We start from the raw sequence: 14584 nt of genomic DNA, 5'->3' as shown, positions 1-14584 counted from the left end.
TGTTTTTAGTATTCAAGCACTTTTGGTTTTGGAGGAGAAAAATTCTTCTGATTAAAGCATTGAGTTTATGGCCTCATTCTTTGAGTAAATACTTGGGTTTTTCCAATTCTAACCAAAAACTTTATTAGTCTCCACTGACGTCATAACAAGGAATCAAACATGGCGCCTGTTTGCACATTCTGAAGTCATAGAGTCGCACAGCACCTGAAACCAGCTCTGAAATCATGTCCAACAAATTTGTGTTGGTTGAAGGATTCCCCTTTAATATCACATTGAAATCTCTGGCTTGGCTCATGTGCAGTGATAGTGTCCCTATCTCTGAACCAGCAGGCCAGGTTCAAGATCCACCTCAGCTGTTACATAAGACATCTGAACAGCTTGATTATCAATATCACAAATCCCTGCCTTTGCATCCTAACAGGGCTCAGTTTTCTAGCTCGGTGAAAGAGTGAACTATTAAAGTCATACTAATAAAACATCTCCGTGATCCCAGGGTGTACTCATGAGTTTTGTGGCAAATAGAATTACTCTGAAATAAGAACTGGAAACCCGCAAGAGTGTGGTAGTACCAGTGAAGTAGGAAACACAGTTACAGATTCAGGTCAAAGGCCTCTGGTCAGATAAGAGGTTGTTCCAATTGACAACTCGGTTAATAACTGGGGGACACAGATTTAGCCATTTCTGAAGTATTGTAACATAAGGGACATCTGAATTTTGGACAAATATCTTCCCACAGCAGGAAGCAAGAACAAAAACAATGAAGGGAGGAGGAAGGGTAGTCCATTTGGCCCTTCAAGAGTGCACGGTCTAAAAAAGATCGTGATGTGGAGGTGCCGGCGTTGGATTGGGGTGGACAAAGTTAAAAATCACACAAAACCAGGTTATAGTCCAACAGGTATATTTGGAAGTACAAGCTTTCAGAGTGCTACCTGATAAAGGAGCAGCGCTCTGAAAGTTTGCACTTGCAAATCAACCTGTTGGACTGCAACCTGGTGTTGCGTGAATTTTAACTGAAAAGATCATGGCAGATGTGGCTTTTCTTTCCTGCTCCCTGCCCTATAACCTTTGACTCCCTTTGTGGATCAATTATAAATTAAACCCAACCCCACTGCTCTTAGGGGGTAGAGAACTCCAAAGATTAATTAATGTCAAAAAGAGCAAGTTCCTCCTTATCTTAACTATCTTAAATATGTACCACCTTATTCTGAAACTGTGTCCCAGGTCCTAGTATCCACAAGGGGCAAAGCACCAGAACCGTGTGAACGGTTACTGAGTGGAGGTGTGATTTTCACATTGTTGCTTCACTCTTGTTCTGCTTTGTTTCAGCGGTTTGTGGGGGAGAGTTGTCGAGTCCTGCGGGAGTGATTCTCTCTCCGAATTGGCCTGAACCCTACGATGAAGGCGAGGACTGTATCTGGAGAATTCATGTTGGGGAGGATAAGCGAGTCTTCCTTGATGTTCAGCTGTGAGTATGCTATTTTCATTGAGAAGGCAACCTGAACAGCTGAGTGTTTAGATAAGGACATCACTCCGAATGATGGAGTAGTTGGACAACAGGTCCCACTGACAGGAGTCCTGCTGAGATGCAGATTTACAATAATTGCTAACAAAATGGGGATTGGAGCCGAAGTGAATTTGATTTCTCTTTTTGCTACGCTCTCAATTCCGTCCCTCATGGAACGGTGAAATCAGACTCAATAGTAACTTTAAAAACAACATATTTTCTCAAGATGGAAAAATTTGCAGGGAGAGCGTGAGGGAGTGACTGGAAAGCTCGTTCAAACAGTTGGCACACATTCAATGGGCCAAATGGCCTCCTGCTGTGTTGAGTGATTCTATGATTGATGGTGATTCTTGGCCTTAGGAACTGGATCAGTGAGGGCCTGACCTGGCTGCACCTGAACAGATGAACTTCACTCATATGTTAGTATAGAGCTGCAAGCACCAGGCACCGTAGCAGAAGCACCATCAGCAATATTGGTCAGTTAGAATATCAGTCGATGGTGTAAGATTAACCCACAGATAGTGGATTAATCAGAAGTGCCTTTGAAGCACAGAAACAGTACATTCTTATCTGGTGTGGCTGGTTAAAATCTCTCTCTCTATACTGCTTGGTCATGGTTTAGTTGCACTGATTGCCCAGGTCATCAATGTTGTACAAGGTGGTGGTTCTGAAAGGGTTAATGCTGAAGACTTCATTAAGCTCCACCAAATCTGATGATTTCATAAGGACTGGTGTAGCGAAGGCAGGACATCTTGTGATCTCATAGATGACTGTCCTTTCCAATCTTTGCAGTCTTTTTAACCAGGTCTTTACTGCCCATACATTTTGTACTCATGCAGGACGTCTTGTTCAAGATAAGAGCCTCTCCCCATTAAATTACCCGGTGGATTTCCTCTACCACATTAGAACTGATGGGCACAGGTATACTATGAAGATGGTGACTTCAATCCTCCCAGATATACATTGGCAGAGATTGGCATAATCTGTTGGTGAGCAGCAGTGTGGATTCGAATTTAATTTAGCTGTGCAGGACGAATTCTAAAGAATGCAGAAGCAATTTCCAGTTCAAGCTTGATGACAGTCAGCAGTACAGAGAGCTGAACAATCTAATAGACTGCAGCAGTGGAAAATGGAAGGTTACAGAGATGGGGTTGGGTCTGACTGGGATATTCTTAAGGAGATTGGTGTGACCTCGATGAGCTGAATGGCCTGCTTCCACACTGGAGGGATTCTATGATTCTGAGCAACAACAAAGAGAATCAGATGACAAAAGTAAACAAAGTTTGCATGACCCAAATGATGAGAAATAGAATGAGCAGTACAGCGCACATCAGTTCAGCGATGAGTCTTTCACTGAAGTTGTCCAGACAGCAACTAACTGAATAAAAAAATTCATATGACACAGTCAAATCTCCTTCAATGGAGAATAATCCATAAAAGTGACAGAGATGAAGTAAACAGCAATCCTCAAGTAGTAAGACTAAGAAAATGAACACTGGTAGTTTCACCAGGAAAGCAACCTTAGAAGTTGAATGAAAGTTTCAAACCTCACACAGAGAGTTTAAACACCTCTGCACTGGTTCACTGGCAAACTGGGATTAAAGATTTGCTTGCACAGTTTGAAGAAGGGTTGCATAAGAATCCACAGAAGCTACTGGTGGCTTGGGGATGACAAACATCCACAAATTCAGGACAAGATCTAGAATGCAATGCTGAGTCCAGAAATCTATAACAAAAACAAGGTCAGCCATCCTCAACTCAACGGTCTGTCAATCTCCCAAGTCTGAAGGCAGTGCAGTCTGGAAAATTTGTGAAACCTCCAGACCATCTGAATTGTGAAATCAGGGATTTGTTGAGCTATGGTAAATATAATTATATAGATGAATATACAAATGTTAATGATAGGAAAGAAACATTGGAGGAAGATGACACACAAGGTATAGTTCTGAAAGAGCTATAGGATCATCAATTCCTATTCCACTATTTGAGCTCTCTTTGAGATTTGAAATAAAGGTACTCTGTTATAGAATCCCGACCGTGTGGAAACAGGCCATTCAAGTCCACACTGACCCTCCAAAGAACATTCCATCCACCCTACCTTATCCCTATAACGCCGCATTTCCCATGGCTTAACCACCTATCCTGCATATCCCTGGGCATTATGGGCAATTTCCAATGGCCAATCCATCTTTGGATATCTCCCACATCTTTGGACTGTGGGAGAAAACTGGAGCAAACCCATGCAGACACAGGGAGAATGTGCAAACTACACACAGACAGTCGCTTGAGAGTGGAATCTAACCCAGGTCCCTGGTGCTGTGAGGCAGCAATGCTAACCACTGAGCCACCGTGCCTGTTCTCTGCCTCACTGCTTGCAGCACCATTCCTATTTATCATTCTGGGACACCTCTGTCCTCATCCAAACTTTCTTTGCATCTTTTTACTTTGATGCAACAGAAATGGTTGCACTTTTAAGTACTGAAGTGCCTTTTAAATCCACTCTCTCCTCCAGCTGAGCTCCTGATGTGAGGGAGTTCTGATGTCTGAAGTTGTAATAATAAAGTTGACTCCACAACTTTCAGCAGGGTCCCTGGTCTAGCATGACCCAAGCATTAGTTTGCATTTTCGTCCAATTGGAAAAAGTAGCCTTTGCAACCACAAAAGGTAGAGATCCCAGTTGTGAAAAGATAGTGGCAGAGTGGTTAACACTGATACCTCACAGGACTAGGGTTCAATCCCAGCCTTGGGTTACTGTCTGTGTGGAGCTTGCCCATTCTCCCTGTGTCTGTGTCATTTTCCTTCCACAGTTCAAAAATATGCAGGTTTGGTTGATTGGCCAAGCTAAATTGCCCATCATGTGCAGGGAGGTGCATGCTAGATGGATTATCTATGGGAATGCAGGGGTACAAGGATGGGATGCTCTTCAGAGAGTTGGTGTGGACTCAATGGGCCAAATGACCTGCTTCCATACTATGGAGATTCTATGATAGGGTAGGAACCAAATAAATACAAGAAAAGGTTGCTTTTAATCTTATTTCCTCACATCTTTCACCCTGCTGTGTGATCAGTCCTTGCTCCTAAGTTCTGTAATTCATTCTTGCTTTCTGCAGAATAAAAGTGTCTAGAAATGGAACCATAATCAAACTTTAACGTGAGCTGGTGCTCAGAAACATTCTGCTGTTCATTAATTGATGTGAAATCTAATGAATAGTGCTGGATCGATCTGCTCCGACTTCATATTGAACTGAATACCCAGTGAAATGCAACACCAACCAGTTACAGATGCACAGCAAATTTAACTTGACAGCTAACGGTTAAACACCTCACTTCACAGCTACACAGCTGAGGAGAAATGGAATTTTGCTCCAATGTATTCTCATTCTCAGCCAGTGCTGTAAATATTAGAAGCTAAAAGCAAATTCCCTGCAGCTACTGAAAATTCAAAAAAATAAACAGCAACAAGTCAATTGGTTTGTCTAGATCTCTGAAGTGTCAGATTGTTTATCCAATTTCCAGGGGTAGCTAAGCAAATGTTTTCTTAGAAGCACAGCAGTAATTGCATTGGGCTAGCGGTCCAGAAGTTCATACTAATGCTGAGGGCAAGGGTTCAGATCCCACTACAATCACTGGTGGAATTTAAACTCAGTTCCTTAATGTATTCATAAAACCTATTTATTGGACAGATCTTGAACGTTGCTGAAAAAGATCACATCTTGTCAAAGCCCTTTGCTTTGCAAACATCAGGACAATTTTGAGAAATATCAAAGTAAAGGGAAAATAATATTTATACTGCTATACATTATTGTTTTCCTGTTACGTTAGTATTTCTTGAAAATTGCAAAATGAAAAGCTTTGACAAAATGTCTTTGTTCAGGAATTCATAACTGTGAAAAGGAAATGGGACCTTGAAACTGTTGATCATCATGAAAAGCCCATTTGGGCTTCTAATGTCCTTGAGTGAGCAAACCACTCAACTCAAGAGCAATTAGGGATGGACAATGATGTTAGCTTGCTAGCAACACCAATATTCTGGGGCAAAATGATCCCAGCCACAAAATCTACTTGTTTGTCATGAATTCCTTCCTTCTCCTGACCTGTGTCTATTCCTAAGGGCATATGCACTGTGGGTATACCTACACCTCAAGGACTACAACCATTCAAGAAAGTAGCTCACCATCAATGTTTACATTTATTTCTTTTCTCTTCTCATTTATACCTCAGACTTTATGCCCCGGTACATAGCTTTAAATGGACTAATGCTAATTTTTAAACTTTTTTTTGGTTTTTCTGACATAAACCAAAGATTTTGTATCTAGATATCGTTGCATCTAAGAAGACATTGGAAATAGCGACAGTTTTTGCTGCACTCGTGTATTCCTGTACTTGAGTACAGGTGCCACTGACCCTAATTCTAATCCCTTGTCAAGGTTAATTAAAGATGGACAATAATGGTTGGTTTTAAACTCTGACTCTTACACAATAACAAACCAGAGTGAAAGACTCAAGAAGCTTTGCTTCTTAGAGCGAAATTGCATTTTTTTGGCTATTCACTCACAGGATGAAGGGATCACTGGCTAAGCAGCATTTATTGCCCATCCCTAATTGCCTGGAGGACAGTTAAGAGTCAACCACATTGCTGTGGGTCTGGACTCACATGTAAGCCAGATCAGGTAAAAGCATTAGTGAACCAGATGGGTTTTCCTCAGGCAATAGATTCGCGGTCAGCATTAGACTCTTAATTCCAGATATTTATTGAACTCACATTCCACCATCTGCCATGGCAGGATTCAAACCCAGGTTCCCAGAGCATTATCTGGCTGTCTGGGTTCAGTCCAGCAACAATACCACTCGGCCTTTCCCTCCTCATCCAGTGGATGTTCAATAGTGGTGTTCAAAATTACATAAAGCGTATAGCCAGGCCATCTATGTTGATGTTTAAAGCCCACTCAAGTGCATCTGTATACTCTTTGGTTCAACCGTTCCCTGAGGTTGAAAAACATACTTTTTGGAGAGAGTTTCTTCTGAATTCCCCAGTGTTTTTTTTACTGATGGCTATCTTACAGTTATAACTTCTAAATTGAAGGGTTTGTGTGATCTAAGGCAGAAGAAACTGATTCTGGAGGCAGAAAGGTCAGTAGTCAGAGAGTCCCGGTTTAAAGTAAATTTTAAAAAGAGATTAAAAAGTGAGAAAATTTGTTTCACACTAGAGTCATTTTTATCTGAAATGCGCTACCTGAAAGGATGATTCAGGCTTTATTGAATGAGATGTTTGAGGGGCAGATTAAAAATAAAAGCTTTAAGACCTTTTAGAATCATGAGGGATGAAGGATTTGTGTCTTTTTGTGATTGCATTGTATTTAAAGAACACTGTTTGCATGAATTGCTGTGTAATCCTACCTCTGAGGAAACAGCTTTACACTCCATGTCATTGAAGCATTTGCCCTGTTTATTCTGTTCAATATTTAATTATTATAATCCTTTATCTGTTTAATATTTGATTATTATAGTTCCTTTATTGAGGAATGTGGCACTTCTGTGAACTGAATGTGACTTAAATCAATGAAAATGTTTACACTTGGAACTGGTACTTTGAAACATTCGCCTGTGCTGAACTCTCCAACCCTCCTACAAGAAGATTTGACTTATATTTGTGTTGCTGATGGACAATACCTCTGCAGTCACTGACACTTGTGGAAATGAACAATTTGTATTTAAATAGTAACTTTAACACAGCAAAACGTTCCAAAGAATTGATACTGAACCATATTAGAAGATACCATGAGGGACAGTTGACCAAGAATTTAATCAAAGACAGAGAGGGAGGAATGCGGAAGGAGTTAAAGACAGATGGTAAATGATAGAACTGGACCCAATGTTTGCACACTTTTATTAAAAAGGACAATGCCAATAATCACTTCCCTATTCAGCAACCATAGGTTCATCTTGTTTTTACGCATTCAAACTTGTTTGGAAATATTATGACAAACCTCCATAACTATCACAATCTGAGATGGGAATTAAACCTTGGGTTTGCTGGGCTCTGAGATAGGGGCATTACCACTGCACCACAGGACCCACGTCTGATCCTCTTTCTAGTTGCACAGATTGGGAAGTGGCAGCCTGGTCGTATCAACATTAGACTATTATGTTTTGGAGACCTGGGTTTGAGTCCTACCATGGCAGATCGTGGCATTTGAAATATATTAAGTTTTTAAAAGCACGAAATCTGGAATTAAGTGTTTAATTCTAAGCATGAAGCTATTGTTTGCAAAATTAAAAATCCATTGGGTTCACTAATGTCATTTATGGAAGAAAATTTGCCATCCTTACCTGGTCTGGCCTACACAGCACCACAGCAAAGTGGATGACTCCTAACTGCCCTCTGGGCACTTAGAGATGGGCAATAAATGTCCATATCCCATGAATGAATGAAAACAGCATTTTAAATCAACCTGCTCAGAGATATTATATTGTACCTCAAGGGCAGCCAGTCTTGCTCAGAGGTGGGGACACTACCACCGCATCACCTCTCTCAAGGCAGAAAGGCCTGTTTGCTAATCAATGTTCAGAAATGTCATTACATCCCGAGCAAGATGGGATGTGAACTCAGGCCTCCTGGCTTAGAGGTCGTGATGTTACCACTGTGCCTTTAGAGTCCTTATTGGTGGCTGAGATTTCTGTTTTTGTTTCAGATTTCCAGCATCTGCAGATCTTTGTCTTGTTTTGCTATTTACAGACATACTGTTGCGCAACTATGGAGAAAGTGGGATTTGAAACCTGGGTCTCTCCAGCTCAGAGACAGGGACACTACAGGGAAAAGAGGGCTTGTGTGGCACAGTGGTAGTATCTCTACTTCTGAGCTAGAAAGCCTAGGCTCAAACCCCACCTACTCCAAAGGTGAGTCAAGAACATGTCCAGATAAATTTGCTTAAAAATATCTTGATGCCAGTAGGATTGCGTCTGAGCAGGTAAGCCAATCCATAGAAAGACGAGGGCATTCATTTAGGGTGCAGAGGTAGTCTCCCTACCTTATAACGAAGTGGCTTAAGATCAAGTCCCACTTGCTCCAGAGGTGCATCATAATGTTCTAAACAGACTGATTAAGAAAATAACTAATGCAAATTATATTAATCCATCTGTTCATGTGATCGTAAACTCACATCCAGCTTTAAGAAGTTGGTTTCACCGCAGAGCGTTTGATGTCAGAGGTCACGAAAAGGCAGCTGTCCATCTCACTATGACACATTCTTTGGGAGGGAGGTGATAACCTAATGGTATTATTGCTGCACTATTGATCCAGAGATCCTGGTAAGGATCTGTGGACCTGGAATGAAATCCTACCATTTCGAATGCAATTTGAATTCAATAAAAAGCTGGAATTAAGAGTCTAGTGGTGGCTGTGAAACCATTATTAATTTTAACCCTTCCAACTCCATTTTGGTTTAGCCCCCTCCCCCTCTCCCTTACCGTTGATGTCCTTAATAGGCCTTGCACATAAGTTAACTTATTGGAAGACAGTATATTTACTGGTGGTGGTTAATAGATGAAAATAAAATGCCACAGGTGATTTGATGTTGAGGAATAAAAGGCATTCAGTTGTGGGTAAGAGCACTTCTGGACAGGAAATGTTTTTTAAAAATCAAAGAAATGGACAGTAGTAGAAGGGGCTCTTGTGATGCAGTGGTAGCATCCCAACCTCTGATCCAGAAGACCCCAGTTCAACTCCAATCTGTTCTGGAGTTGCTAGATAACATCCATGAACAGATTGATTTGAAAAATATTTGAACAGAAGTCATTTAAACAAGGAAGTTCAGAGTTTAGAATATAGACAGCTAAAGATGTAGCCCTCAATGATGACGTGATGAAAATTGGAGATCTCTAAGGGACCAGATATGGATCAATAGAGAAGGGCTACTTTTAATCTTGGTCTGCCATGTACTAACGACCTCTTCCATGGACTGCTGAACACAGTGAGTCCAGAGAGCCAGCATGCCTGGGTTGTGTTCTATTGTGGTATGAAAAACACTAAGACTTATTACACTAGTCCTATTTCTAACCTATCCCCTAAAGTCCCAGTATCTGTGTTGTGGCCGTGAACCCAAGAACAAGCATTTCTTTTTCATCACTGTCTTCCTGCTTTTCCATCTCTCTCTTTCTGTCTCTCTTTCCCACCATTGCCTAGCTCAGTGTCAGCTCTCAACTATCGGAAAGAAGAAAGGCTGAAGGTGAGGATTGTGATATGAGAAGATTAGGGGCCAGATACCAAGAGGTGCATGGGCACATTATCTGCAGCTTAGAAATTAGAAAAGATTGTAGGATGAAGGGGGTATGGAATGTGCAATGAAGGCTCAGAAATTGAGCAACACTGTCATCTTCTATGAGTAAAAAGTGAGGTCTGCAGATGCTGGAGATCAGAGCTGAAAATGTGTTGCTGGTTAAAGCACAGCAGGTTAGGCAGGCCTGGCCCGAAACGTCGAATTTCCTGTTCCTTGGATGCTGCCTAACCTGCTGTGCTTTAACCAGCAACACATTTTCAGTGCTGTCATCTTCTATGGTCTTAATTCCACTTTTGCCTCAGTCATGATCATTCCAGTAATGGAGAACACCTCCTCCTCCATGGGAATAGGAACACACAGAGAGCTGCCTGTCCATGATAATACTGCCTCCAGTCTGAGCCACTTTGTTCTCCAGAAGGGTCCAACCCGTTTCAATGAAAATACTACCTTTTGTTTGGCTAACACTGTCGAACAGAGTGTGCAGGTTACTTGATGGGAATGTTAAGCATGTGAGGGGAACATGAAGCTGTGAAAAATCGGTCAGAGCTTTGATTAATTGAAGGATGGAGTTGTGGTGAGTCTGAAGCAAGTGGTTCCGTTGCTAGGTTATAACATCTGCATATTTATTGGCTGACCCTCACAAATCATATGAGGTCAACAATCTTCCTCCTGCCCTGTATCCGAGTGCTCAGGGTTAGACTTCTGGCTTTGTCAGCAATGGCTACCCGTATCATTGCCTTATCCAGAGGACCTCCTAGCCCCTTGTAGCAAAAAGACATCTCTCTTCTTTTTTTAGCTTTGCAATTAATCCTCTAGTGTGGCATCTGAGAAGGTTGGAGTGTGTATTCAGTGCCCCCTGCCTCCATCACTCCATTTTCAACAGCTCAGACAGTTTTCCGCAGCTAATTCCAGCAGCTCCCCTGCTGAGGAAGTGCCTCCCCTTTGAAAGGTGCAGTCTGGGTTTAAGTGGTGTGAGCCTTGTATAAACAGCCCACTGCCCCAAGCCCATTCCCTGCTAAAGCATGAAACCATCCAACAGCTCAACTAACACAGATCTGCACTCTGCAATCCTTTCACTAAGCAGGAAGTGGGGTGGCACAGTGGCTCAATGGTTAGCACTGCTGTCTCACAGCATGAAGGCCCTGAGTTCAATGCCAGCCTCAGACAACTGTCTGTGGGTTTCATCCAGGTGCTCTGGTTTAGTCCCACAGTCTGAAGATGTGCACATTAGGTGGATTAGCCATGGGCAATGCAGGGTTATGGGATGTGTCTTCTGGAGGTCAGTATGGACTTCCTGGGCTGAATGGCCTGCTTCTGTACTATAGGAATTATATGGTGAAGTTATTGGGCAAGCTGCATTCAGGGAAATCAAGCCATTTTCCCCTTTTTTTAACAAAATTTCCTCTCGATATGGACAGTTTCTGCAGAACTTCAATCAGCCTGAAACCTTTTAAACTCAGTCTCAGTTATTGCCCTGAACCGGATAAAATCAGTCAATCATTTAATGGGAATTTACTCTGTTAACATGGCTGACATGCAGTGTGATTGGTTTTTAATGGGACAGTGGCACGATTAGGACAAGTTACTGAGGAGACTTTAATGACTATTGATGGAAGATTCACTGTACAGGAGGGAGGTGGGCTGTGGTGGCCATGACTGGAGGGAAAGCCTTGGGGAAGCCGTAGGTGATGGCCTGCATTTGCAAAACCTGGGTCCCAATTGGGCATAATTTGTTTTCCTATTAACTGTAGCAAAGCAATTAAATTAGATTTCATCAGTTTTTACTTCCTCAGGCTCTGCCTATTTTATTTCATTAACGATTTAACTCTATTCCAACCCCAGCTGTGCATAATTCAATACACAGTAATGTATGAGAACATGATGCGAATGGAAGGATTATAGCAGTAGAAAGCGTGTGAGGTAACATGAAGCTGTGAATGGCCAATCAGAGCTATGATTGATGAAGGTTATTGTAGATGAACAATGGAGCTATGGTGAGTCTGAGGCAAGTGGTCAGTTGCTAGATTATGACATCGGCAGATTCATTGGCTAACCCTGATCAATTGTGTGAGGTCAATGAACATCTTCCTGTCCCACATGTGAGTGCTCAGGGCGAGACTTTTGGCTTTGTCAGGAGCCCAAGCATTGGACTTTTCTGGATTACAGAAAGACATTAGACACAAGTGAGTAAACCAGACAGCATCATAGGTATCAATATTTACCTGCAATGTAAAACAGCAATGGAACGTTATAGAACAGGAATGAAAGTCTTTTACTTTTCCAAACACTGCATGTTTTTTTCTGCTTTTGAAGTACAGTATTCAAATGAAGCCAATGGTGACAAGAAAATGCTTGGATTTATTCGAAGGATTTCCAAGCAGCTGGTGTATCCAAAACATAGATTTCCAGGCAGGAGAGGTGACCATATATCATTCTGAAAAATCCTTCTTCTTTTCCCGTGACAGTACATGACTGAGGGATAATGAACTCCTGGGAGGTGTTGCCTTTGAAATGTTAAATCAAGATCCTGTCAGATGAGTCTTTAAAGTTCTATTTGGTGAAGAACATTGAGTTCCACTCAACATTCAGTGTCCTGTCTGTTGTATGTTTCTCAACCAACATGGCCACATTAAAAAAACAAGCTTGAAGTCTCTTGATTATGATAATAAGGTACCTAGCCCTGTTAAGTATACCCTTTTCAATGTGGTGCGCAGACACTCAGGATTCTTCTACAGAAACAGAAAAGGTGATAGATTATTAAAAATTCAATACGCTGTGGTGAGGAAGGCAGGCATCGGCCTACAGTTTCCACATTCCTTGATTACATCTTGCCCACTACCCCTCCCCCAACCACAAGCTCAGTTCCAAACCAATACTCCCTCCCCCAAGAACCTACTGAAGGATTATGGCCCAAGATGCATTGAGGCTTGACAGACACTGGTCAATTGATCTCAAATGCGAAGATGAAGCCCTGGAACCTGGTTTTGGAATGGATTCAGGCTTCTTTATTTCAGGTGTGCAATTTAGTTTTATTCATTCCAGGGAAGGTGGTGGTGAGCTGCGTTCTTGAACTGCTGTAGTCCATGTGCTGTAGGTAGACATTCCAGTGATTGTTACAACTGAGTGGCTTGTTCAGCCATTTCAGAGGGCAGTCAGGAGACAACCACATTGCTGTGGGTCTGGAGTCACATGCAGGCTAAGTCGGGTAAGGCCAACAGTTTCATTCCCTAATGTCTAGTCCCATTTCCCAGCACTTGGCCTATATCCCTCTCAACCCTTCCTATTCATATACCAGTCCAGAAGCCTTTAAATGCTGCAATTGTACCAGCCTCCACCATTTCCTCTGGCAGTTCATTCCATACATGCACCACCCATTTAGCTCTGATGTGTGATGTGATATATATATGTACCTTTCGAGAGGCATTTCTAAAACTGTGGTCCATCACTATTCACTTCTAGACAGTTAAAAATCACACAACACCAGGTTATAGTCCAACAGGTTAAATTGGAAGCACACTAGCCTCTATAAACGCTTTTCCTGATGAAGGGCTTATGCCCGAAACGTCGAATTTCCTATTCCTTGGATGCTGCCTAACCTGCTGTGCTTTAACCAGCGACGCATTTTCATCTATAAAGGCTTAACAGACAATCAATCTTTCAATGTATAATTTCAGTTACATCACACTGTAAATTTTTGTTATAAATTCTGTGTGTTAGGATTGAGCCCTCCACTACCACCTGATGAAGAACTGTCGCTCCGAAAGCTAGTGTGCTTCCAATTAAACCTGTTGGACCATAACCTGGTGTTGTGTGATTTTTAACTTTGTACACCCCAGTCCAACACCGGCATCTCCAAATCATCACTTCTAGACAAGATGTGATGACCCTGTAGACAGAAACACGACATTATTCCTACAGGTCATTCCTGTTTAGCCTCCCAGATACCATTACATGAATAAGCTTTTACCTTCAAATTTTAAAAAATCTCAACTTTGTTTTACAATCCTTATTGCAGGCTTGGTATATTTTCATTAAACTAAAGAATATAACGTGAGGCAGTGAAGATTGATTCTTACCCATGGAATTAAACCCTCATGTGGGCCGACAATGTCAGGACATGGAAAGAGAAAACAGAAGTATAAATTGTGAATGTTAATTGTGAATTTGTTCTTCTTCCTCGTTCACAGCCTGAACCTCACTAACAGCGACATATTATCCCTGTATGATGGTGATGACTTAACTGTGAGGATTCTTGGACAATATGTTGGAAGCAATGCCCCATTAAAAGTGTACTCCACTACTTCTGACCTTACAGTCAGATTTCATTCAGATCCTGCTGGCTTGATTTTTGGAAAGGGACAAGGATTTATCATGAATTATTATGGTGAGTAGCACTTCTGTTCAGATAACAGTAATATTTTAGCAGCAACTTTCTATTAGTGTAAGGAAATGCCCAAAATACTTCCCATAGGCTTGACTAACAAAATAGATCCTCAGGTAAAGAAGAAAGTAGGAGAGGGTGACCAAAGAGATCAGAAAGTGATGGGAGTGGATGGAGGCAGGTTGGAAAAGAAAGCAGAATCAGAGGAAGTGTTCGGGAGAAGGTCTGAAGGGGGTTAGAGAAATCAGGACAGTTAAGGTTTGAGGAGATTTTTTAACATTAGGATAAGAATATTAAACTCAACAGAGGGGCCATTGATTTGTCATCAAAGACAACTGGGAATTGTGGGTGAATGTGATATGGATGGCAAAAGGTGTCGCGAGCTGCTTAATATTGCACTTGATAACCAGGCCATGAGGAATT

The 14584-nt window shown here is 41.7% G+C and overlaps 1 protein-coding gene across 1 annotated transcript in view; it reads left to right on the top strand.

The window, feature by feature from the left end:
- The window catches only part of LOC132827442 (seizure 6-like protein), a 184936-nt gene that overhangs the window by 124526 nt on the left and 45826 nt on the right, over positions 1-14584 (top strand). The window contains exons 9-10 of the mRNA XM_060844130.1: positions 1327-1465; positions 13968-14164. Of these exons, the coding sequence (XP_060700113.1) occupies positions 1327-1465; positions 13968-14164 (336 nt within the window). The remainder of the gene's footprint in view (positions 1-1326; positions 1466-13967; positions 14165-14584) is intronic.

The sequence above is a fragment of the Hemiscyllium ocellatum genome, chromosome 24 (assembly GCF_020745735.1).
Source record: "Hemiscyllium ocellatum isolate sHemOce1 chromosome 24, sHemOce1.pat.X.cur, whole genome shotgun sequence".
NCBI lineage: Eukaryota > Metazoa > Chordata > Chondrichthyes > Orectolobiformes > Hemiscylliidae > Hemiscyllium > Hemiscyllium ocellatum.
The sequence above is the reverse complement of the archived record's forward strand: the minus strand, read 5'-3'. Positions and strand labels throughout refer to the sequence as shown.